Source organism: Rissa tridactyla, chromosome 1, assembly GCF_028500815.1.
Source record: "Rissa tridactyla isolate bRisTri1 chromosome 1, bRisTri1.patW.cur.20221130, whole genome shotgun sequence".
In the NCBI taxonomy this organism is placed as follows: domain Eukaryota; kingdom Metazoa; phylum Chordata; class Aves; order Charadriiformes; family Laridae; genus Rissa; species Rissa tridactyla.
This window is the reverse complement of record NC_071466.1, coordinates 33,063,626-33,089,950: the sequence shown is the minus strand read 5'-3', so window position 1 is coordinate 33,089,950 and position 26,325 is coordinate 33,063,626. Positions and strand designations below refer to the sequence as shown.

Here is a 26,325-nt window from a genome sequence, read left to right as displayed (position 1 = left end):
TTTCATTAAAGTAGTTTAGTTTCTTTTTAACCCGTAAGTGTCTCTCTGTTATTAAAGAGAGCATCTGTCGTTTGTTTGGTGGCCAGGCCAGCCCAGACCAAACTGTGACAGCCTTTCACACAAGTAGAGATGGGGAAAATACCTATCCTTAAGCTCGACTTGAATGTGGAAAAGCAGATGGGAATGTCATTAAAGCATCGGGGGTGGGGTGGGGGGAGTACATTTTACTGCTGTTAATTGTATTTTCCAGATGGATGGTAGGAATTACGGTGCTGAGGTGGGGAGGAAATGCTCTGTTTCTTGCTGCAGAAAACAGACCTGATGTTTCAAAAGATAAAGCATTCACTTGCTCCATGTGGTCTGCAACTGTCCGAGAGCCTGCTGTCAGCGTGGATTTTACAGTAGGTATGTGTATGAGACAGGGCTTTTTGGCTAGCTGTGTTTATCAGGTCTGTCTTCAGGCTGGTGCTTCTTCATTGTCCTCCACGTGAGGATACAGGAGATAAAGCAGTTGCAACCCAGCTTCTGGTCCCCTTGCAGTCTGATGCTTTCACTGCTCATGAATCTGACATACTAGATGAGAGATTGTAACATATCCTCTTGCAAACCTACCTTACAAGGTATGTTTTCCGCCTGTTTTTATAATTTTATTAGAATGGGTTCTGCTGAAGGTGGCTGGCAAGTATCCTCTGCAGATAATTGCTGTGCCAGTTTGATAGACATTGGGAGAGTGCTCATCCAAACTTGCTCTCTGCTCAGCTCTCAGTTCCTCTGATACACATCTCAAAGATGGGTGTGTTTCTGAACATAGCCCCTCGTGCCACCCGTGCTTTAGAAGAGTGTCATGTAAAAGCACCAAGCACAAGCACCGATGGAAGAATAGGTGGAAATGAAATGGAAGAATAGGTGGAACTAGATGATCTTTAAGGTCCCTTCGAACCTGAACCATTCTATGTTCCAAGTGAAGCACTCAAAAGCACCTGTGGAGCGATGCGTTCAGGACTTCTTGTCAGCCTGTCAGGGGTACCAAAAGAGAAGATGATGGGAATTAGTTGCATTTAGATGTGAAGCAAAGCTATGGAGATGCCCTGAAATCACAGTTTCTATTGACCTGCAGGGGACCGAAGGTTTTCCAGCGCTGATAGAGGACTGGCAGATTAAGGGGGAATTCTGAAACCAATTTGGGCTTTTTCAGGGTGGTACCTTGTTCCTGTGAAATGGTGTCATCCAGCCATGCCGTGTGGACATTGCTGATTCTCCTGGTGAGCAGGACAGTGAGCAGGACTGTCCCAACGGAGGGACAGTAGGGATGTGAGGACATGTAGGGGCTGCATGACCTACCGGGAAATAAATATTAGTGCCCAAAGTGAGCATACAAATGCAAAGACAGCTGAAGATCACCTATGGCATAGGTATGAAAGGAACTGGATTGGAGCACATTACACTGATTTATTTTTTTGCCAGAAAATTACTGAGCACTAATTTCCAGCTCCGCCCATTTTGGCAGAACTGTATGGTTCTGTAGAGTGGGGGTTTGGAAGAAGAGGAAGATGACAGGAGCTTTGCAGTTGGTTTTCCTCCACAGAGAAAATATTTTTTCTGTGTTGAAGAACAGACTTGCGTTATGAAAATTTTCCTAGTTTAAGCCTTACGCACCTGTGAGGATTCTTGAATCCAGTTGACTCATTTGAGTACCATGCAGATAACAGATTCAGGGGTTGGTGTTCTGTGGCAGCATCTGGCTAATAGATACAATTTAATTGCAAGCCTGGACCCAGGGGCTGGCCTTAGCTCTGAAATGCTGTGTCTGGGCAAGCGCAAAGGGATTTGGGAAAGCAGCTGGAATAACGCCAGCAAAGCTGAAAAGCCAAAGCTGTTCTAGCTGGTGAAGGGAACTAATCTAAATGGACTCCATGTTGTGCTTGCTGTTGCCTCCCGATGGGCTGGAACATGCCCGTTATGGCGTGGCTGGTGAGCTGTATGGGAGGGGAAATCTAGGCTTTGTTTAATTCTTCCATGCAAAGCTGAGGAACTTCACGTAGGCTTAAACCTTGGTCTCACTGGCATGATTTTGCCCTAAACTGATGATGCTCAACAGAACATCGTGTGAAGCAGGAAGAGGAAAATCTCTCTGTGGTGTGTGTTGTGTTGGGACCTGCAGAGCAATGATCTTCTCCCAGTATTGCTTACGCTTTGCCAGTGGCTGGTGTGCTCTCGTCAGCTGTTTACAGGGGCAGGTGGAGGGGACCAGCCTAGGTATGAACCATCAGCCTTACGCGCAAGGAAGCACCACCGAAGCCCCGCAGAGAAGTCACAGTAGACAGATTTACATCCCTGGTTGCCTGAGGACGAGCCTGTCTTTGACCTCCTGACCAAGGAAAGCACTGACCACCAGCACTGGGATGGCCTGGTCCTTCATGTGCTGGATGAGCACCATGATGGCTGGGTACGAAGAAAAGGCACCGCAGCTGCCTCCTCCTCCATGGCCGAGGGACCGATCGAACGAAGGGCCTGATGGCTGCAGGAGATACACGGCCTTGTCCTGGCCTTTCCAGTTCATCTCTCAAATCAGCAGCTTGGTCAGATGTCACCCTGCCAGCCCCACATTGGGCACCCAGGGCGACCTCCCCATCACATTGGGCCCCTCACCCGTCATCCCCCTGCCCTGACTAAGGGACGTCCAAAAATGAATGGGGGGCGATGGGAGGATGCAAGATATCCCCTTCCCAGTGGGAAAATCCTTTGGGAAATGGCCGCCCGACGGTGGCCACCGGGAGTGCCGGGCGCGGGTATCGAACTCGACTTCCCCGACCCCGGCACACCCAACAGCGCCTCCCTTCCCCCTCCCACCCTTTACGCCGGAGCCGCAGCCAATCAGCGGCGCGGGGGGAGTGCAGCACGCGGAGGCCGGACGGGTGGGCGCCCACTGAGCATGCTCGGTGCGGCGGCTGGGCACGCCCACTTCCGCGCGGGAGAGTGGCTGGGGTGGAGGAGGTGGCGACCGATCGCGGAAGTGGTGGCTGTAGCGGGCCGGGCTGTGAGGACCGGGGTGGATGGTTGCCGCCGGCCCGCGGTAAGTGTCGCTGCCGAAGCGCGGATGGGCGGGAGGGAACTAGGCCTAGCCGGTGTTCGACAAACTTCAGTTGTCTTCCTCCCCCCGTCACCCCCCCCTCATCCCCCCCCCCCCGCCCCGGAGTCACAATGAATGCGCCCGGCTGGAGCCCGGGGGGGAGCAGGGCTGTGAGGGGCGACACCGGGTTTCCCTCAGCGGCGGTGGCGGCCGTTGCCCTGGAGGCACCCCCCGCCATCGGGCCTGCCTCGGCCCTGAGTAGAGCCGCCCCGGGAGGCTCAGGGCCGAGGCAGGCCCAGTCAGGTGGCACCTCGCCCCACTAGGCCTCGAAGATGGACATGGACCAGACATGTCCTAGAGGAGTGTCACAAAAATGATCAGAGGAATGGGTCACCTCTCCTATGAGGACAGGCTGGGAGAGTTGGAGTTGTTCAGCCTGGAGAAGAGAAGGCTCCAGGGAGACCTTATAGCGGCCTGTCAATATACAAAGGGGGCCTGTCAGAAAGATGGAGAGGGACTTTTTACTGAGGCCTTTAGTGACAGGAGAAAGGGCAACAGTTTTAAACTGAGAGAGGGTAGGTTTAGGTTGGATGTAAGGAAGGCATTTTTTACATTAAGGGTGGTGACACCCTGGCACGGGTTGCCCGAAGAAGTTGTGGGTGCCCCATCCCTGGAAGTGTTCAAGGCCAGGTTGGATGGGACTTCGAGCAACCTGGTCTAGTTAAAGATGTCCCTTGCCCAGGGCAGGGCGTTTGGAATGAGATGATCTTCAAAGGTGCTTTGCAGTCCAAACCATTCTCTGATTTTGTGATCTTGAGAATAGGTGAGAGTTTAGATCTAATGAGGAACCCTCCAGTCACCCTCATCGCTTGGATCAGATATGTTAACATATACCTTTCTAAAGAAAATATGTTTTTATATTCTTAAAAATATTTCTCCTGTAGCAAGTGAAAGCTAATCAGAAAGATAGATTTCTTTGTTCTGAAAACCTTGCAAAGGCTGGGTGTGTTTGTGCTGCTAATGACTTGGGGGAGAATGGAGAGGGTGATTGTGTAGGTCATGACCAACAGTGCTTCTTTCCCCACAAAGTGCAAATGGAGAACACAGTGAGTGTGGGGTAACTGGTGTGTAATTTCCTTCTTTCTCCCTACTTCAATAGATCAAATCCTATTTGGAGGAGAGCAGAGCAGGAGCTAGGGCACTGGGTTTCTGTAGTGCGCTAGAAGTCAGGGGACTTGGGTTCTTTTCCTGGCTACCCTGCAGATATGGCGAGTGACATTCTGTGCCTTAGTTTCCTCCTGTGTAAAAAGTGTGTATTTACATGCCAGGGTACTTTCAGAATTGGTTCTGGAGAGGAAATACTACTTAGTGAAACTGGTAATGTTTCAATAAGGTGTATTTGGAAGTGGCACAATCCCTATGCACTTGCCAGCAATATTCTCATCCCTTTTTACTTTCTGTTTCATTTCTTGGTTTCTTCCATTTTGTCGCTGTTGCAAAAAAACCAAAACACCAACGCTGCTTGTAGGAAAGGGCACAGGTATCAGAGAAGCAGCCAGAGGCACGTGACTATTTCTTTCCCTCAGCTGTTTCTCCTCTGTCTTCTCTATTTTGCAGCTTCATTTGCTCTGTCATTACTGGAGGGCAGTGGAAGGGCTTCCAGCTCTGATAGATGATTTTAGTCACCATAGGTTCTGCAGTCTGCTTCTGTGGCAGTGAAAGTGAAAGCTGTCTGTGAAGAGTTGCAGAAGGACTTTGTGACAGCAAGTGATTTGATTATAAAATAGCAAGTGATTTGATTATAAAATAGCAAGTGAAAATCCAGCATTGATAAGTGGAAAATGATGCATGTGTGAGAACAACAATCATAATGCTGGCGCCCTCCGTACAATTTGATACCGCTTAGGAAAGAGATCTGGGGGACTACAATACATAGTTCTACGAAAGTGTCATCTCCGTGCTCAGAAGCAGGCTAAAATGTGGCTGAAATATTAAGAATTACTAAGAAAAGAAGAGAAATACAGAGCACCATTGTGAATTTGTGTTGTAAATGTGTGCTTGTTCGGGCTGGGGTAGAGTAGACTTTCTTACTGGTGGCTGGTATGGTGCTGTGTTTTGTATTTGGGATGCACACTGATGTTTTTGGTTGTTGCTTGGCACTCAAGGCCTTTTCTGCTCCTCACGCCACCCCGCCAGCAAGTCGGCTGGGCGTGCACAAAAAGTTGGGAGGGGACACAGCTGAGACAGCTGACCCCAACTGACCAAAGGAATATTCCATACCATATGACATCATGCTCAGCAATAAAAGCTGGGGAAAGATGAAGGAAGGGAGGGATGTTCAGAGTTACGGCATTTGTCTTCCCAAGTAACAGTTATGCATGATGAAGCCCTGCTTTCCTGGAGATGGCTGAACACCTGCCTGTTGATGGGAAGCAGTGAATGAATTCCTTGGTTTGTTTTGCTTGCATGCACAGCTTTTGGATTATTTACTAAACTGTCTTTATCTCAACCCATGAGTTTTCTCGCTTTTACTCTTCTGATACTCTCCCCCGTGCCACTGAGGGAAGAATGAGCGAGCAGCTGTGTGGTCCTGGTTGCCAGTTAGGGTTAAACCATGACAAAATGGTAGCCCACCCTATGGAAGGTCATTTGCTCCTCTTGGAACATAGCAGGAGAAGAGAAGAGATTGAGAAGTGACAGGCATGGTCAAAGATGTGGAGCAGCTTCTGACAAGGAACAACTAAATAGTTTCAGTTTTTTCAACTTGAAAAAGAGACAGTAGGAGAAAGAATAACAGTCTGTGCTGTCATGGGTGGAGCTGAGTAAGGAATAATGATTTCTTGCCTTTTCAGACAGATCCTTGGGTGTCAAATGGAATCCACGAGCAGCAGGCTTAAGACCTGCAAAAGCAAGGGGTTGTTTAGGTAAAATGTAGTTAAACTATGGAACTGGAACCGTGCCCTTAGACTTTCCCTTCCCACTTGAGAGCAGCCAGCCAGATCCGTTGCCCTGGTTAGCTCAGTACCCTCTTCCTGGCAGTAGTCTGTAGCAGAAAGCTAGAGAAGAACATAGGACCAAACTAAGCTAAACAAGGCAGTGGGAGCAGGTTGGCTTTTTCTGCGGTGGGGAATGGCCAAGAGCTGTCCTTCCCCTGCTTCAGGATTCCTGCAAAGGCACTGGAGTAACCCCAAGGCTGACCTTGACTGAGTGTCCTTTGTTCTCCTGCAGCACCAGGATTTTTCCTGAGCCTGTAAGAACACCAGGGACTCTAGACTCCACCTTTAGCCTCTTCCTCACGAAATTCTCACAGCCCTCGGAGCTGGATCCTCTGACTGGGCCTGAGCAGGGCCTATGTATCTGCATCGATTCCAGGTATTAGCTTGCTAATTAGAATGTTTTCCTGAGTTCTAGACTATTCAAACTCTAGCTTGTTCTGCTTTTTAATTTCTTTCCGTCTTTGTTTTCTCTTGTATTTATAATATTACGATTTCTATACATTTCTATTTGTTTCTATGGTGTTTGTTTAATGCTTGAGCTCTAAGACTGACATGATGGTCGCTGCATAGATGGATACTGGAAATCAGTCCCTACCCTACCTTGCTTGCAAGAGAGAGAAGGACGGGGGGAAAAAACCCAGATGTGCATGGAGGTGGAGTGACTTGCTGTGATTAAGTAAATTCTCAGTGGCAGAGCCAGAGGGGGGAAAAAAAAATTTTAAATCCCCTTCTACTCTGGTGTTCTTACTTGAGACTACCCCCTCCACTTTATGGAAGGGAGATAGGAACTAATGAAAACAAAGGTTGTCTGTTGAAAGCCACAGAAAGGTGTGCGAGATTTGCTGGGCTGTGAGATTTCCTGCTTGTTTTGTACTTGGTCCTTACTGCCCCTTTCTCACTAGAATAATTTCACTTCAAATATTCTTATTTCTTGAAAGTAAAATCAGACTTTTCTTACCTGTATCCTACAGGAGTTTGTGCTGTCAGAGGTGACATCTCCAGCAAAGGGCAGTTTGGAGTATCACACCTAGTAGGAGTGCGAAGTTGTTGAAGATTTCTGCGGTGGACTTGCACAAAAACCACAGACAAAGTAAAACTTTTGCTAATAATGTGTGGCGTGATGCTCTAAACTACTGGTGGGGGATGCGGGTAAAAGCTTTTCCAGAAGCATTTAGACTGTTTTGTGAAATAAGTAGCTGGCCTTAAAATCTTGCAGCTGCTGGGGGGAAAAGAGAGACTGTGAAGAAGAATAATTAAGACTTGAGTGGATATGGCCAGAAAAAGAGGACAGATGTCCATGGGGCAAATCCCAGAGTGTAGCGAAAAATATGTTGCTCATGTTACCCGTCTACCTCACTGAGAGAAAATGTTCAAATCTCTCATTTCTGACTCTGTCTTCTGCCCCCTTTTACTTGCAAGCCTCTCCATGCTTCTTTGCTACGTTCTTTTTACAGTAAGAAATTAGTGTTCCTCCTGTGACCTCCTGGAAGGCACTGGAGAAGTTTGGGGAAGCTATTTTTCTTTCCTCAGTTGACTTGCAGACCCACATGTGGCAGAGCTAGCCTAAGGAAAGCACTGCTATGAATGATTGACCTCCAAATAAAAGGGATTTCACAACTAGGCCATGTCTTGCCAGCCCACTCTTGGGCCTGCTGTTGGAGCGGACATTGCCAAGCAAGCTTGGAAGCTCTTGTATCACCCCCCATGACTTCTTAGTGACTTTCCAACAGGAAATAAACCAGTTTTCCTCCCACTCTAACACCTGGAGATCCTGGGAGCTGGTTTCCATCCCACTGCGGTCCCAAGAGAGGGCTTTGCCTGTTCTACTAGTAGTTGTATCTGGAGGAGCAAAGCACCAAGGTTCAGGGGGTGTAGGTGAAGGAGCAGGTAGAGGGCAAGTGCTAGCAACGTCTGCTTTCCTCTGTTCATTCTGCTTGGTGTATGATAGTTCCATCAATTGCTTTGTGTTTTGTCCCAGTTTTCCTGCTCTAGGTGTTTTCCAAATAATGGCGAAGATGGTGAGAAGAACATGTGCGTTTTGTCCAGAAGGGGAGGCTGTTTCTGTAATGTATATTGCCAAAGAGCGAAATATTGCAGCTCATCAGCATTGTCTGGTGAGTGGCTTCTAGTTGGTCAGTACCTAAGAGAAATGAAGAAGAGGGGCTAAAGGGGAAGCTTCCAGGACTTGTCTATTTTTGACTCTAGAATGGTGTCTGAATTAAAAGGTTGGTTAGCCAAGCCCTCATGAAAAGCTATGAAAAGCAACAGGGCTTGGCTGGAATTTTGGAGAGGGGGAGGACACGGCTGCACAGCTGGACATGTTGCTTTGTGATGCTTTTACGCGTGTCTGCTCCTGATCAATAGTTCTAGACACACATACAGTCTAGCCGTAGGAATAGGTCTTCTTGAGACACCAAATTGAATGAGGCTTCTCAGACCACAGAAAGTTGTGTGCTTAAACATTTGCAGGAAAATAGTCACATCACTTGATATATCAAGGTGAAAAACTGCCCAGTCTGTGCTTTACATAAAATATGGAATAAAAATATCAGAAGTTGATTATATGAAAATATCTGTGAAGCTCTAAGCATGCTGTGATCCTAGAATATATTTACTCTTCTTGCGGTCAAAATGCCTCCCCTTTAGCTGGTTCTTGGTGTGCAGAATCAATTACAGATGCCATATTCTCCCTTCAGTGAGGGTTGCTTAGTGCGGGACGTCCATCTGCTAGAACAGCTTTCTGACTTTCACTGTTGCAGCCTGCTTTCTCTCGCAGGTTTTATGTTTACATCTTTTGTTCTTCTACTACTTTATTTATTTTTTTTTTAGCAGAAATGTTTTAGAAACATCTGATATCTATTTTACAGTGTTAATTTGATGTTTTGTTTGAAACAGGGCTGTAATGTTGCTTCAATATTGAAACTCTCTTTTTCTTCCCCTCCTCCCCCAATAACTTTACTAATTTCTCTGTGCTGTTTGGGTTTTTTGCAGTTAGCTGTCACCTTGTGAGCAGACAGACTGTGCCTGACAGTTAACATAAGGGTAGCTTACTTTTGTTTGGAATTAGCTGTATCTAATGATTAGAAAAAAGTTGCTAAGAACTTCCCCTTCCTCACTTATTGTGATGGCTCAGCACTTCTATGGGAATTAAAGTGGCCCGAATACGCACGTGTACATTTTTTGTGGGTTTCTCTCAGACTTTGTACGATGTTCCTCATGCAGTCAACTGTTGTCAGCATTGGGCTGTATGGAAATTTTATTACAGAGGAATGTTGCGTCCCGCTGTAAGGCTGAACAATTGGGCAGGTAACAAGATGTTCAAGATGTGGAGGTCTGTCAGCTGAAGAGCTTCTCCTCCTCACTCTGGGCAGCCTGGACTTCCAGACTTTCTTCATTCACACTTCTTACTAAGTTTGCTTTATTACCTTGTTATCTTTTCTTAGTTCAGCTTCAGGTCATGTGAAATCTCCTGTATAGGCAGAGGAACTTCTTTTGATTGGGAAAAGGTTTAAGCACAGCTCCTTGTTTGATGTAGGTGAAACCTCTTGAGCCACAGAGAAAAATCAGCCTTCTTAGGTAGGGCCAGTGCAAGAAGAAAAGATGTACCCTTCCTCTCTTTTCTGCACTGGTGACTGAGTCCCTGTATTAATTCTTAATACCATCTCTTTTGTCTTTAGTTATTTTCCTCAGGATTCGTGGAATCTGAAGAGTATAACCCAGAAAATATGGATATAAGGTTTGATGTGGCATCGGTGTTGAAAGAACTCAAGAGAGGAAAGCGGCTGGTAAGGAGTTTCTTTCTGAATCTGCACTTATTCCTGTCTCATAGTACTAAAGGTTGTCTGGCCTGTTTCATGCTTGAAAAAAATGCAGAAAAGTGCTTGGTCCTTCTCTTCTACTAAGATTAGGGAAATTACAGATTTAGAGTTAGAAACATTGATTTGACATTGTATTTGGCGAAATTTCGTTCATTTAGTGTTAAAATGCATTGGGTTTTCTGGCCTTCTCCCTCCCTGCCCCCCCTCCCAAGAGAAAAGACTAAGAAACAAAGTCCTTAGTCTAAGTTTCCTGAGAGATTTTGGTAAAGGACGAAGCCAGTGCCTGAAACAAGATTATGCAATCCATAAGTGTAAAAGGAAATACGCTCTAGTTTTAGCAGAAGGAAGATTGTTTATATGAGGCTTTTCATGTTGTCTTTGTCCTCAGCTGCCCTCTTCCCTTACATCCTGGGTGGAGCTCTCTTCATTACAAGGTTAGCTCAGAAAACATTAATACAAGAAATACAAGCACTAATACCAATAGGTATTGAAATAATTTGGGGAACATTTAGGGAAGGGGGGGAAGCTGCTCAGTGCCCTCACATGGCTCTTTGCATCATTTGACAAATTCATCAATGTGAAATGGAGGTAAAATAGCAAAAAGGTTGCTGAAATAATGACCAGGGTAGGAGTTTGCAGGAGTGAACTTGCCTGATGAGTCAGAGGCGATTCTCAACGAAAGATTTGATTTTCCCACAGAGGATAGTATTTGCCTTGTGTGGGAGGATTTTCAGTAGCTGTCTGTAATGCTTACCTGCTAAACCTCATCCTCTTCTAGGTGTGCAACTTCTGTCGCAAGAAAGGAGCCACTGTGGGATGCGAGGAAAGAGCCTGTCGCAGAAGTTATCACTACTTCTGTGCACTCTGCGATGATGCAGCAATAGAAACGGATGAAGTAAATGGAGTCTACCGGTATTTAACCAAATATTTTCTAATTATTGTCAAGGTTTTGGTGGTGGCGTCAGGAAGGCAGACTTAAAAATTGTATGGTTTTAGAAGTTTTTTTAAAAAGGAAATTTGTTTTCCTCTCTTAAAGTGATGCTTGATCCTCTATTCACGAGCAATAGGGAAAATGTTTTCCTTTCACAGGAAAACATCACAGCGGTGGGAAGGAATCTATTTGGTGTCTGAGCCTGCAATGCACCTGAAAGATCACTAGGCCAACACTGAGGAAGTCAGTCCTTACTGGCTATATAGCTAGTCTTCAAGAACCAAGATTTTTATTAATATGACTCTTAAATCTTAATTTCTGTTGGTTCAGAAGCTTCAGTAAATGTGGTTTGAGCACTGAGCAGGCTATAGTGCTTCTGGATCTGTTCACAATAGGCAAGTCTGGTAATTTTACCTCCGTATGCTAGTAGAGAACTCTGTATTCCCACCACAGGCCGCCCTACATTTCAAGTACCTTGCTAGCATTAACGCAATTAAACAGACTTTTAGTAAATTTTCTGTCCTGATCATGCTAGTCCTGGTGTCCGCTGCCCTTGGGCTGCTTGTGTTGCCATTAGATGGAACAAGTTGGTTGAAGAATGCAGATGAAGGGGTTGAGAAATTGGGACTTTAGGGACCTTTTGGAGTGCTGAAGTTATAGTAAAGTCTGAGGTGCATAAAACCCCTGATAACCATTTCTGTACAAGGCCAGAGAGATCACAGGCCGTGTTAGTCTTAGATTAATCTGGTAGACCATCTAATCACTACTTGTTTCAGGAAGAAGTGGACTAATGCAATCCTTAGTAGTAGTGGAAGATGAGTCCTTTGTGTCAGAACATTTGCACTCCCGGCTGCCTCAGTAGGGCTCTCAGTCCAAAATAAATACGCATTTCTGCAAGACTGTACGCCCAGCAGATGATGTTTAGTTTGTGTTTATAAAGTCTTCAAAATTCTGCAAAGCTCGTGAAAGAGCGTAGCTGGGAATACGTAAACTTTCTATGATCACACAATAAGTGGCTCTCATCATATGGCTTTAGAAAGGATACCTCAGGCTGAAGATGACTGAACTCAAGATGTTGAAAAACGAATGGGACTGATACCAGTCTAGATACAAACTGGTAAAGAAGTGGTTGAATATATAGTTTGATTTGGTGGTTTTCTGAGCTGGTGACCTTGGAGGTTTGGAAGAGGGACCCTTAAAAATGCCTTGTATTAAGTCACTCTGTGAGACTAGTTGCTTGGCCTATATAGAAATGTAGAAAACTAGGCTATAGCAACCTTTGTTGAAGAGGTGAAAAAGGACTGAATTGGAGAAAGATGGTGAGGCAGGTTTCAGGGATTCAAACCCAAAGACTTTTGCACAGCATCAGTGGCACAAATAAAGCACAAAATTTGGAGCTAGCCTGAAATTATGGGAGAGGTGGTGAACAAGACTTGAAAAACAGTGGACATGGATTGACAGCCCCCTACACTTCTTCATGGTGAAATATAACATACTGAAAAGCATGTCAAAAGATAAAATTCCGTCACGCGAGAGACAGATGGTGTTTTTAAATTCTGAGTTGCCATCATTGTGATGATGAGTAGTGATTATGAAAACAAATAGAGCAGAACAAAAAAGAGAAGGCATACAGTGCTATGGAAGTGGCTAGGAAGAATAGAGGTGAGGAAATAAGTGTAACTTGTACTGCCATCTTACAAAAATGATAGTAGGGAAGTGCTCCCACATTAAGTGGACTGAGTAGTAAAAGGTATTATCTGTTCTTTATAAGATGATCTTGTACTTAGGAAGGTTGTTTTTAACTGGGAAAGAGTAGAATTAAAGGGAGGGGAGAAAAAAAAACAGCCTCCAAAGGGCAATATTAGAAATTCAGGGGTGTAAATAAATAAGATGCCTCCAGTACTTAGCTTTCCGACTGAATTGTTAGGCATGCATAAATCTGGGGGGTTTTGTGCATCAAAATTAATTTAATGCAAAAAAAAAAGCTGTCTTGACAAGGAAACAGACTGCATTTCTAAGGTCAGTGTTTCTATTTTGTTAAAATACAAGAATGACAATAATTAGAGAATGTCCTAGTAAAGGCAGTTCCTCTTAAAGATTGCTTCCAAACACGTGAGCATTAGTCTTGGCAAATATATTTGTAATGAAGAATTTAGCTAAACAACACTCTTGACAAGGCAATTTTGCTTAAAAAGTGATTTGGGATCCTTCGGTAAGAAAGGCATGTTATAGAAGCTGGTTCATATTATTGTTTCCAGAAGATAAGAATTATTTCCAGCTGTATTTGCTGCCTTTTGCCTCTTCCAAGGCATTCACGTAGCTCTCCTAGAACCAGAGAAAATATTCCCATCTCGTGTATTACTAAAGTCTTTAAGGTACAAATGGATTGAACAGGTGTAAGCTACTGGATCTCAAAGGGGCTGCCCTGCTTCCTCGGGATTTGGGGACCACCTCATCAGCACCGGGCAGCGGAAAGGGGGGGGCACAGAGATCTCCAAGCAAGTCACTGGTACTGTGCATGGTGGTACAGTGCCATGTGGCTGTGCCAGCACGTCATACAGGGCTTATAAGTTCCAGCTGACTGGTAAGCAGGTACATCTAAAGAGGTAGTGGTCCAGGGCAAAGGGGCAGAACGGCAGTAGCTACAGTCAAGCATTACTATTACTGTGGTCTTTCATCGTGACAGCATGAATCTCATTTTAATCAGGTGTTTCAATAAGGGTGCCTCTGCCACAGTGTTTGATTGCCACACCAGATGAAACGTGTCTGACTTAGGATTTGAACAGTAAGTGAGTCCAAACAGAGCTGGGTAATGGAAGTGATAATTCAAAGCTTCAGTGTTTCGAGTCCATTGAGGCTCTGAAAGTACAAATACAAGCTTGTGCATGTATGTGACTTTGCAGCAGATGCTTTCCTAGGTGGGTAACTCTAAACAAAAATTCTGATAATTTTTTTGTGTCTTTCAGTTTATGTTCAATGAAAAGAGGGGAAAATATCTGTTAAAAATCAGTCACCATAACTCTGTTTACATATTTATTAATACTTTTTCTCTTTTTCTTAAAATTGAACTTAAATTTTAGAGTGTTCTGCCCAAAACATGACCCAGGCAATAGGACCAATCACTGTGGTGAGTTTCTTTAATGGCTTCATTGATTTCATTTGTTTTACAAGTTTGCATCCTACAGTCAATAACTCATTTGAACAAAATAAATGTTACTCCACCTTTGTAATTGAGTGGTGGATTTCTAATCTCGCAGGAGTGGCTTGGTTGAGATCCATGCATATGCAGAAGAATTTAGAAGGTTTTTTGAAGTAGGAAATGTTTATATTTGATCTTCCCTGAATCTCCCTCAATACTGACCTGAAACACTGTGGACCTGATCCTTTATGGAATTATTCTGACTCTGTGCGGGCAGGTAGGCCCAAGCAGCTTGTGAAATCCATGTGAGATATGACAGCCACGCTAACGAGTGATGCACAAGCTTGCACTTGATTAGCAAAGAGAGGGCTGTTAGAGGAGTGGTAACCTTAGGATTTTCATCTGTAGTTATGTTAAAACGTTAACATTTGCATCTTCTGTACTCACTGAAGTAGTTTTTTAAATAGGGCCTTTCATTCTGAAGGATCCCAAAGAGCTTTTTAAGTGTAACAAAAGGGTTATATAACCCCTATTTAAGGATTGCTTCCTCTGCTACAGAAATGCAGCTTAATTTGGCAGTCCTGGTCCTTGCCGATTCAGAGGTTGTCAGGAATCCCACTGAATTAACCAACCAAAGCTGTGACTTCGTTAACCTAATGCATACAGTCATGCTCGAAACACAGTGGGTCCTAGAATGGCCTTCACTTTGAAGTTAAGCTCAATCGAACTGTGAGCACTAATGCAAAGAGTGGTGTGCTGCCACTGAGGTCTAGCGAACTTTGGCTAATTTTCTTGACAAAGTTCGGCTCCCCCCTGATGCCACTCAAGGAGCGGGTTAGGTGATTATCATTTAAACTTTTAGTCACAGGGTCTGGGGCTTCTTAGCCAGACGTACAGTCCATTTAACACCTGATATTGCCGTGGTTCACTGACAAAATGCAGCTTCTTATTTCACTTAGTGGTTTTGCTTTTTACTTATCCATAGTTTTGAGGCCTGACATTCCCTCCCTTTTTAAAATTAATTTGATTTCTGTGGTCTAATGGTTGTCAGTCTGGTGGGTCTGTCCAGTGTCCCAGGTGGTCTCCTGCCCAAGTACTAGACAGGGCTGTGTTTGCTTTGTTTCCTTGAGATTAAGGCCTTGTAGACCACCCCCAAGGCTTAAATCTTATGAGGTTGAAGGTCTTGGTGTCTTCAAGAGCTGCATGTACAATGTATGGCCTGTTCCCTGAGCAGAGAGTCTTCTCCTAGAGGAGATCTTCCAGAGGCACTTAATTTGGAGACCCTCTGTTTATGAGGGGTAAATGGATTCTGCTGGCAGTGTCTGCCCTGCCTCCTGAGTGAACTTCTCCCACCTCTGTCTGAGAGAGCGGCTGTACCCCAGGAGGTGGGGAGCAGCTGGGAGAGTTGGGTAAATGGCACTTGGTTCCCCATCCCAATGTCTCCTGCCTCCGAGTAGCTCTCGGATGCTTGTGTGGCACTCCGAATAGCCAGGGGTATCTGCTGGTGAGTTGGCAGGTACTCTCTCTGGCCCATCTAGGCAGGCAGGGGACATCAGTGCTGAGTGTGTTTGCAGGTCCACACAGCAGGGGGGAGTGAGACAGGCTGGGATGGAGGTGCTGTGGCTCCACGGTGGAGTTTTGACTTTCAGGATCCAGCCTGGTGAAGTAGCTCAGCCGTTCCTCTGTGCTGGGCTGTGTGGGAGCAGGAGCTGGTAGAAAAGAGCTGCCTCTCCAGGCTTGTTTTCCCAGTAGCTTGGAGAAAACGGCGTCAAGGAACATCTCCTTGTTCTTGGTCCAGACGACATTCCTGTGCTGAAATGTCAGGGCCCTGCTGTGTGATTGAAAGGAGACAGAGTGCCTTAGGAGCCACAAGGTCTCCTTGCAGCTCTGTACAGCAGGAATGGGAGAGCACTTTGGACTTGGAAACAGGCTCCAACCTCAGCTTAACTGGAAATGTTGGATGTACCCAGAGTAAAGGCTGACAAACGTAGAAGAGCAGAGAACGCTATGGGGAGCAGGAAGAGCTGGGCTGCTCTTCGGACTGCGTTCGTCTTGTTTTATAAGGCATCCCTAAAGCAAACATCAAGAAGAGCTGAGAAAATCCTACCACAGATCAAAGATGTCCCGCTAGACAGCAAGCAACACTGTGCCTACATCAGTGTCTCCTGGACTGCTCCAAATTAGGCCACCCAGTGTTATTTTGGATGAAGTGAGAGGCTATGACTTCCTTTCAAGCCAGGAAAAATGCAAATCTACAGCACCGTAGGGAAAGAAGAGTACCCAAAACCCAAACTTGTTTCAACAGCCTTCCGTTACCAACAGTAATTCCTCATTCCTCTTAACAGGATGATTTCTCATAGGAAAAACCTTACTAGTTGAGGCCCAAAGGATGTAGACTTAAACGGGAAGGGAGCATATAACCCCACTGCATTTATAACCCTCATGTTTTGGTGGGTGGTTGAAGTCTTCTGTAGCTTTCTCTGCTCCTGCCATGTCTTCCTTGGCAGTTATCCTTCTCTCCTTGTGATGCTGTAGCTGTTTTCGTGATGTTGGAGAGAGGCTGGCGCATGCTGATAGAAAGGACAGAGTGAAAGCAGGTGATTTTGCAGAGATCTTGTACCACGTCACTAAAAACACTTTGTAGCATAAACAATATTAAACTTGCAAGTCAAATTGCTTCTGGAGGCTTTCTAGGGGGTTATTATGTTGATGAAAAACCTCATGGCATTTGTATGTCTTTGGAACACCTAAAATAATTCTGTATGTAGTCTTAGTTTTGAGGGTGTATTAACATAAACAAGAATTGGCTGAAAAAAACCGTATTCATCTTTCTTAAATTTTCCTGAACTTTTTACCAGTTAGAGGTAGTGGTGCTGCTGGGGAGAGTAAGTTCACTCTGCCACAGTCAAGATGCTTATGTTAAAAACTGGGATTTGCTTTATACTGAGTTTAAAAGGCAAAGTGATATCCTAACGCTACAGCGATTTGCATTTCTTCCTAATGGTTCAGGCTCATAACTTTTCTTCTGTGGAAATAATGTGAATTTCACTGAAATGTGAGGTATTTGGGGAAGCTGAAACATACTTGCTGCCCAAAGTGCCTCCCTTTTGTAGTTTTTTGGGAAAAGGGAGAATTTGATGTGAAATTGTCAGTCTGAGGTTGACACAATTGTTACTTTGTTGTTTCCTGATTCCTAGGTGCAGCTAGTAAAAGGAGAAGACATGCATTGAAACCTTCCACCATCACGGAACAAGTGGTAATTCTGACGTTAAGTAGCTCTGAAACAGGAACGCACATCTGCTACAGCAAAGGACTTCTTTAGTAGAGCATTTTGACAGTGTTTTCAGAAAGAGACTTCCTCACAGAAGCAATAATTTTGCCTTTACAGCTGCCTTGTTTTGATCTTGCCATTCTGTCAAAACAAAACTTTGCATTTGCTTCAGGCACAGCCAATGCTGCCCTCGGGTAACGTGGCACAAAGGGGATAGGAACCTCTGAACTAGGCTGACTCGGTGGCTGGGATCTTGACATGATCAGAAAGAGCTTCCCTTTGGGGGCTCCTTTTCCTTGGAAGTACTAGGCCTTTCCCTTCTGCCTTTCCCAGGTCTTGAAATTAAAGGGAGGTCACGTGAGGCGACGTGGACGATCTTTGCAGCTTTTATGTAGTACTCTCATAAGGGTAGGTTATTTGTCTCCAAGAATTTCTCAGCTGAAAATACTCTTACATTCCTGGTATTATACCTGGGATTTATTTGACCTGTTACCCATGGTAATGTGCTGTTTCTGCTGCTCTTCAGTGCTAGTGATCTCGGAAATCAATACAAACACTGCAAATAAGAAGCTGAGGGGCTCCAGGATTTACCATTGCGGGATAAATTGCTTACCGTTGGATAAGCAATGCATTTTTACACTGGTGGAGCTTAGTGGCAGAGCTTAAGAATTATTTGTACCACTGTGGTACGGAGAGTGACTGTGTCCTGTCCAACAGAAAAGAAAAATATTCCCCCTCTCCTCTCAATAGTTTCTAGTATTACACCAGGTCTAGGGCACTAACCATCATTTGCACTGGGAGTTAGCAGTAGGCGTTTGTTAACATCTGTGCTATTTGCAAAGGCAATAATTAAGGAGGGTGGTGTCCCAGGTGTTGGGCTTTTCTTAAAGAGCTTTTGCTTTGAAGTAATTTTTCCTTCTGTTTTTAAAAATGGAATGTCTGGAGAGGAATATCATTAGCTCTGCAGAGAAGCTGACTGTATTCACAGAAATATGGGCTGCTTTTTATCTTTCTGCTAATATAGAGGTAAGAGAATGAAAACAAAGCAGTAAATGTCAGTTTGATGTAAAAATATGGTGGTTTGATTTTCTTGCAGAGCACAGAAGAGACAGCAGAAGAAAACAGTTTACGAATACTGAAAAGGAAAAACAACAGGCATAAAGGTGCGACTCGGTTTATAGAACATCTAGGACATAACTGCCCTCTGTTACGCTGAAGTTCAGAGCGTGGAGATGTTTGATAACAGCCGTCCTGCAGATGTATCTTTATTATTCTCCTGAGATGGGTGACTCCATGCTTTGGCGAGGGAGCAGAAGTCTGATTTGCAGAATGACTGTGCAGGTCTTAATAATGCAGCAAACAAATCTCTGTGCTTTGCCACCCACTTCCCCTATCCATACAGTTAAATTTAAAAGGGAATCAGTCCTCCTCCATCTCGGTCTCCCTGCGCTGAGCCCCTCTGGAAGGAGAGGGGTGCAGTTCTGGCAGATGAATGCTTTGGAATGGGTTAGCAGAGGAGGTGCTGTGAGGAGCTGGGGGTTGAGCAGTGACCCAGCGGTGAGAGAGGATTTCAGCGCGCCATGAACAGGAGCTCCAGCTCACTGGGTGGGAATGGGGCTCGCTGAACACTGCTACGGTTACCTCTGCCACCGCACGCTTATCTTACCCTTTGAACCCTAGATGCGTATAGGGTGCTTAACACAATATAGTATTTTACCACATAAATATGGTATGACAGCAGTGAAATCAACTACTGGACCCATCCTTCAGTTCTGCAGTTTTCATGTTACCCCAAAAATCCTGCTGCGGTTGCTTGTCGGGATTATGCTGTCACTTGGAAGTTTGGAAGGGTTTAGTGGGGATTAGTCACCTTCCCATGGCCATGCTTAGTACATGGGCACGGTGTTGTAATAGTAGGTGGCTGCCTAATGTTTTTTTCTGAATTTTTACTACCACTATAAAGGACAGGGAGCCTATAAAGAATCCTGGAATACTTGTAGGGCATCTAGTGTAAGTGAAACAACATTTCTTTTCTCACAAATGTCTCCAGTAAAAAGTAACATTTTTTTAATGGGTTAAGACTGGCAGGCTTGTGCGAGCTCTCTGATCGCTCTTTCCTTTTGAACAGACCATTGAATTGATCTTACTGAAACCTGTCACTGACCTGCTGCTCCGAGATGAAGGAAAAAATAGGTAGTTATTTCCCTAGCGATCCAGATCTGACAAAATAGATGTATAAAATGGGCTGTAATAAACAACTTTAATGCCTGGATCACTTGGAATAAAAGTACCCTTAATTCTCTTAACAAATCCAATACCGATTCGCTGCTTGCACCATTTTCTATCCTTTAGCCTGTTCAGTCCATGGTGTGGTCCTGAGGACTGGAAGGAAAACCAGCTCGACAAATCACTTGTATTCCTATACTACGGGGTATCAGGAGGCTTTAGGAATGGTGCGTTTAGAGTTGTGGAGATACTTGCTTCTGATGAATGAAGACAAATCTAGAACTTAGGTAATTTTATACCCAGCGCAATGCTTACATTCGCCTCAGCGTGTTCTTGTTCCCACTGGAAAGGGCTGAGAGGGTAGCTGGAGGAGCCAGAGATTTGCATAAGTATTTGTTACTGGAAGGGGGACTTAGGCCAAAGTTATAATTTCTGAAATGAGCCCATGCAGCTGTGGTCAGGATCGCTTCTGTATAAAAGCGTGTGGTTTTGTGTTTTAACAGTCCGGATAGACTTTCTTAGAAAATGCAAGCAAGCCGGGCTTCTGGATGACATATTTGAAGAAATGCTGGACACGCTTCACCTGGCGCAGGAGAAGCTGATGGATGACAACACTTCAGAAACAGGTATGGAGCCCCACGGGGGGACTCCACTTTCAGAGCAGAAATGCTGATCTGAATGCCAGGCACTTGGCCCTGGGTCACCTTTCTGGAGATATTTCTGTAGTGCTAAATAACTGGGTCCTGCCTTATTTCTGCACCTGCAGAGGTTTTTTTGGTATACTTGTGTCGGCAGAAGGGGAAGAGCTGCCAACACAGCGTGCCCTAGTAAGGCATCCTAACTTTGAATTTTTGAAGCCAGCTTTTACCTGTTGGCATAAGCATAGGTAGGTTCAGCCTGACCTCTTCTCCCAGGCACTGAAGAAGAGAGGGGTCCTGAAGAGAGCAGAAGGTTTTATTTGGATCATAAGCCTGTGGTGTTGTTACAGCTTCACAGAGGGACCAGCTGTCTGTTAATATTGACACTCTTGAGGGAAAAATCCCTGAGTATGTACATTTAAAGTCTTTGGATGATCAGTTAGAACCTTATTGTCAATTGTTAATGTGTATTTGGGGGTTTCATCGGTTTAAGTATCAGCTTGTGTGAAGCATTTTGTTCTTGGAGGGTTCCACTCTAATGTTGCTTTGTCCACAACACAGCAAAAAAAGAAAGTGTCAGACCTTCCCCTCCTATTGTCCTCCTGGCTTTACAGAATCACAGACTGGTGGGGGTTGGAAGAGACCTTCGGAGATATCTAGCCCAGCCCCCCTGCCAGAGCAGGGTCACCCAGAGCAGGTTGCACAGGAACGCGTCCAGGCGGGTTTTGAATGTCTCCAGAGACGGAGACTCCACCACCTCTCTGGGCAGCCTGTGCCAGGGCTCTGCCACCCTCAGAGTAAAGAAGTTCCTCCTCACATTGAGATGGGATTTCCCGTGTTCCAGCTTGCGCCTGTTGCCCCTTGTCCTGTTGCTGGAAACCACTGAATAATACCTTTATTAATAATAATACCTTAATTAGGAATAATACCTTTGGATAAAGAATGCTAATTTATGCAAAGCAGCCGAAGCGCATGCACGGAAAGGGGAATGTCCCGCCTGCCTATATTTTCCTCACGAGCAGCTTGTGCGTAAGATGACAGCAGCTGCCAGAAGCAGTAGTGAAGTCCATTAGGTCACGTTAGGGGTTCGAAGGCTTTCACTAGTAAGCGAACCCCCTAACGGTGCTGCAAACTCTGTATTTTTTTTCATGGGAGGCCTCAGTTATGAAACCGAGGCATAATTCTGGGCTGGTTTTCAACATGGAACAGTGATAGCACCGTCCCACATGTCACACGATCTGTCAAGAGGCACTGGTGTGGTCAGCCCTGCCGTTACACGTGCAGTCCTGGCACAGTGGAATGAAATATGACTTAAGTATATTGCTCATTTTTTAAACGGACTGTTCACGTGGTGCAGACCCCAAGAGGGAATTACAGGTAGGGCCCCTTTCCTATTTTCTGTATAAAACTAAAAAAAAAAAAAAAAATAGCTGATCCTACTTTCTCAATATACATTATATGAGAAGGAAGATGTCTTAAAATCTCAGTCAGTATGATATAAAATAAGTAATTACTGTTTTGTGCTACTTCTAATGTAGGGCTCTGCATTAACGTGAGGGTGCTGTAAACCTTTACTAAATTATACTAAATGAAACTTTCTCTTTCCCCAGAGTATGAAGAGACAGTGATGTCACTCTTTGACTGTGGACTGTTTGAAAATATACTGACAAATATTCATTCAGGTACGTGGAAAAAAAGCTGTCAGAGCAGTAGCAGTTGGTGTGGGTTTTGGCATTGACGTCATTCTTCTGAGCATTTTGATCAATCGACCATTTAAAATGAAAATTCCAAGGAACTTTTCTCTCAACATTATATAAATAATTGAATAAAAGCCAATTGTACCTGAATCTTTAGAAACAGGGTATGTCAAATCTGGCTGGCTGACCTGAAGAGGGAAGCAAGTGACAGTTCCACAGCTTTAAAAGACCAAAAGGTCTCTGCCCCAGAGGAACATCCCTCTCCTGCAGGGTGCACTCGTGTCCTGTTTCTGCGGGTTATTTCCCTTCCTTCTCCGCAGCCTCCCTTCAGCAGCTTGCCGGCGTTACAGCTCTGCTCCGTTCTGATGAATGCTGTTCAGACGGGCTGTTGTGCTTTAGCTAAGAGCGTTAAATGCTAGGAGCAGAACTGACCTGGACCCAATGGCAATTGTAACGTGCTTCGAAAATCAAGCTGAGAATGCTCAGAATGAAATGAAAACAGGGGCAGGAGCGGGCGCTTGGGAGCACGGTTGTGGAAGGACACTCTGGGGCTTGGACTCCACTCTCGGCTGTTGTAAGCAACAGGGTTCGAACTGTTTCTCAGATAGGCAAGTCCCTCGCTCCCATTTCTCTCCGTAACAGCAGCCTTGTCCTAACTTCTGCTTTAATTTATCCCTGTGAAAAGGGAAAGGGGTTTTAATTAGCTTATGCTGAGTTTCACTGTGTAAAGGTGATGTTTGCTAAAGTTTGCTGTTTCCCCTTCACTCGACTGAGAAAGCCAGGCTCCTCGCTTCAGCCTCCCGTTCTTCCATTTAGATTCCTCTCTTGGCAACAGGAGTGACTGGTGTGGCAGAGTTTTCCGACACAGGGTTCCACCAGTGCCTCACCTGAGGGCACTAAAACATCTCTGCTCAAAACTCCTCGTGTGACGCAACCTTGGTTTAAAGGCAATCACAGTTAAGGATGGTTCAGGCTCTGTAATTCAGAATGAACAGGGGTAAACGGCTGGAGCTACTTTTCCTGCTCTACCCATTAAAACTCTGGAGACCTCCTTCAATCTCTCCCCTCCCACCCCCCAAAAAAAAAAAAAAAAAAAGAGAAAAATACTTTCAGGTTTGTACAAAACACCTTTTGCTTCTCACTAAAATCTGAACTCTGACATTCTCACACACTGTGAGGAAAACTTGTTTGTTGTTCACTAACTTTGCTGCTCAGAGGTCACCGACGCCTCTGTGTCTTCTGGTACTGAACAAAGCAAGTGCTTCATTTAGCAAGTTGCAATTAACAATGTAACACTTACGGCAATGCTGCTGAATTCTAGTAAGGCCTGTTACTGAGCTCTCGCCGAGTTCAACAATTTTTAACCCTAATTAGGAAAATGGAAGCGGTAGAGAGAAGCAGAAGCCCGGTCAGGCAGGGCTTTGCAAATAGGTCAGGACCTTAGTGAATGCCCTCAGCACACCGGCGATGACTATTTTGCCAGAAGCAGGAACATCAAATGCCCTTGAGTCATGTTTTTGAGAATCTAGCTGTTCAGTGCAGTTGTCCAAACCATCTCTTTTTACGTTTAACTTTTTTTGTTGCTGTTGTTGGCTAAAATCCATTAGGCTTGTAGATTTGCTTTAAGTGTGTAATTCAGAGGTGTTCTCTTTAAAGATTTAAAATGCATCTTTATTGGAGGATACAGATGGATTCTGAAAATGGAACTGTTAAAGCTCATGTGCCAAGTAACGCGGGGCTAGTAACTAAACTAATAATTTTTACGTTTGCTGTGATGGTTTAAATTCAGTCTATGACGTAGCTACTTTTGAGATGATAGTATGTAGATGACAAAGTATGTAACTCTGCTGCTTTGTGTTTTCTTTCGACACTCTCATACTTCAGCTCGTCTCGTTCGTACAACACACGGTCCATCGGTGGTGTCAGGCTGAGGACTTTGCTTCAGAGAGGCAGAGGTTTTATTGTAGGTTAAACTAAGTATTGATAGCCTCTGCAGTGCTAACGCATGTATAACATGTATTTTAAATTAATAAGCATTACCCATGAATAAAAGCTTTTATCCCTTTCTTTTTCCTAATAGGAACAGAGGAGAAAATCCAGGAACTTCTGGAAAGCAGGAAAAGACTGGATAACAAGATTGAGCTACTGCAGGACTTAAAAGAAGTCATCCTTCCTACCCAAGAGAACACCGCTAGTACATCTAGTACGGTGTCTGACTAACCCTTAAGTGTGTCTGTAACGGTGTCAATATTTAGGATCTTCTAATGATAGAAACCATAGCGCACGTCTGGTCAGTGTCTAAGTAATTCCCTCCCCTCCCTGCAAGATAGGGACACAAGCAGGAACTGTGTGTATTTTACCCGGTTTTATACCTCACTGTTGCAATAATTTTAAGTTGTCCCTTTCTTTAAATTTTAACCACGGATCAATGAGGGTTATGCACCAAATTTAGCTTTTTTAAAAGCTCAGCCAAACCCTCCAATGAAGACTTTTTTTTTTTTTTTTAAAACCAAGAGAGTTTTAAGAAACTATGAGCTGCCACAGAACACTTGTTAAAGTCACTTTAACTGTGGGAGCCCTCTTCTGTGTGCGGTAGCTGCTTCACTGTCTGCATCTAGACGGTGATGTTCTAAGGATCGTGTGGCTGCTTTGGCTTTCCAAAGAAGATAAATTAGCAGAACTTGCACTCAAAGAAGCCTTCTGAATTACAAACAGGAGTTGGTGGGTTTTTTAATTAAATGATTCTTGGTTGACTGCCTAATGTATAACTCGTTCTGCTGTAATGGCAGTGGTGAAACACTGTTTGAAGGCAGACCAGAAACGGTTGGGCGTCATACTCTATAAACAACATGTAAAATGGATCAAACAATGAACTGTATCTTCCTTTCTCCATTAAGAAAGGATATGACTTCCACATCTTTTGTCTTAAAAAAAAAAAAAGTAAATAAATTGTTTGAATACAGAAAAGCATTGTTTAGCTACAAAAGGATAAGTCAACAAAATAAAATGTTTTTCAGAAAGCTGCATGTTTAGTCGTGCTTGCTAGCCCCGCTGTTGCATGGGATGTGGATGAGGAGGGGGGGATGCTGTCACGCCGTCGTTTAACTGCACCTTGTCTCTCAGCAGCAAGTGCAGCCGGACCGGCGTGATCCTGCAGCCGAACAGGCTGCAGCACCATCCTGTTAAAACAGCTGTACTCTCTCCATAACTAGTAAAAATTCATAACTTGAGCTTGTTCTGTATGAGGGGAGATCAATAAGCACAGAACTAACAAGTTTCAGAACTACTAGCTGTGCCCAATAGTACAAAGTACTAATATTTTTACCTGTTTATACAGTTCTGGCCTGCTGGCTGTCCAGGACTAGAAACACAACCAGTTTACTGCCTGAGCCAAGGCCTCAGGTGCTGCTCACAGCTATCCTGCCTAGAAAACTCCCGCCTAAAACAAAAGTGTATTAACGTGGAGCATGGATTTATTTATTCAGGAACAAAGAAAGATGCAAATCCACTGTCCTGGAAAAACACAAACACTCAAGTGAGTGCTTTTTTTCCCTATAGCAGCAATCCGAATTACTGACAGCAGCTTAGAGGACAAAGCCTGTACTCTTCTAATCCACCCCCTGCCAAGCTTGACCTTGAGTCTAGTGTTAGCGATCCAAAACAGTTGTTTATTCAAAACATTTATGACACATTTGCAAGTATTTTCTCAGACTATCCTAGCCCGAACTCTCAACGTCATGCTACAGAAGCTCCCTGGCCTCTATCAACAATACAAAATTCTAGGCTTCGTGAAACTTAGCGAAGTCGTAACCCCAAAACTGACTTTAGTTAACCTAAACTTCAACTCTGAGGTTTCCAGTTTCTCTGCTCTACCCTGGATTTGGTGGGGCTGTAACGCTTTAAAAGCGAGAAATAAAAATAGTAGGAGTGTATGTCCATGCATAGCTGCTGTAACGGTTATGGTCACATACGGAATTCTTAGTGAAAAAAATAATCACATTATAGATTGCAGTCACTGAGGTGTATATTAGTGCCCACAGATGAATTTGCTGTTTTCTGAAATTGAAATCACGGGTATTTGTCAAGCACAGTGAAATCAGTAGGATTCAGTAATACATAGTCTGGTTTTGGCTTTGCTGTTCGGGGCGTTTTGGTTTTTGTTTTTTTTAAGTAAAGCAACTGATATGCTGTATGTAATACAAAAAGCTTGCAATTTTCTTCAAAGTCCAAAGAAATTCATTAGTGAACAGGTACAAAAAACAGTGAATTTTATTACATGTAGTTTAAATTTACACACCACTTACTTACATGCAAAGCCCCCACTTTCAGAACAGCGTATCCCTTCTCCTCTGTGGCGGCGTCGCAAATAGGCAAATATGACTATAGGGCAATCAGCTTTATAAATAGTGAACAGCCCAAGGGCCCTCTGAGCTCTCCCGCAGGGCAACAGGCTGCACGCCAGGATCCCCCTTGAGCAGGGACACATCTCAAGGTTACTCCTTGAGGTTGAGAGAATCTTTGTTGTGTCAGATAATCTGT

General features: G+C 44.4%; 1 protein-coding gene across 4 annotated transcripts; it reads left to right on the top strand.

The window, feature by feature from the left end:
* Positions 1–2,953: 2,953 nt before the first annotated feature.
* Positions 2,954–24,323, top strand: PHF11 (PHD finger protein 11). Of its 4 annotated transcripts, XM_054215956.1 has the most exons (12): positions 2,954–3,073; positions 6,299–6,442; positions 7,038–7,156; positions 8,045–8,180; positions 9,744–9,851; positions 10,663–10,796; positions 13,896–13,942; positions 17,152–17,210; positions 18,322–18,388; positions 19,955–20,077; positions 21,700–21,771; positions 23,867–24,323. In XM_054215956.1, exons 4-12 carry the CDS (start codon positions 8,073–8,075, stop codon positions 24,004–24,006), a joined length of 858 nt encoding a protein of 285 aa, XP_054071931.1. In that variant the 5' UTR covers positions 2,954–3,073; positions 6,299–6,442; positions 7,038–7,156; positions 8,045–8,072; the 3' UTR covers positions 24,007–24,323. The 4 variants fall into 4 exon arrangements, with proteins under 4 accessions (XP_054071931.1, XP_054071951.1, XP_054071941.1 ...); XM_054215976.1 differs by lacking the exon at positions 8,045–8,180; XM_054215966.1 differs by lacking the exon at positions 6,299–6,442 and having other exon boundaries at positions 2,966–3,073.
* The last annotated feature ends 2,002 nt before the right edge of the window (positions 24,324–26,325 follow it).

What these genes read in the sequence shown, in the direction of transcription:
- PHF11 (XM_054215956.1), top strand. Translation starts at nt 8,073, where the DNA reads ATGGCGAAGATGGTGAGAAGAACATGTGCGTTTTGTCCAGAAGGGGAG. An exon ending in GAAAAACAACAGGCATAAAG is followed by an intron (nt 18,389 to 19,954) that starts GTGCGACTCGGT and finishes GTGTTTTAACAG; the next exon opens with TCCGGATAGACTTTCTTAGA. An exon ending in ACTGACAAATATTCATTCAG is followed by an intron (nt 21,772 to 23,866) that starts GTACGTGGAAAA and finishes TTTTCCTAATAG; the next exon opens with GAACAGAGGAGAAAATCCAG.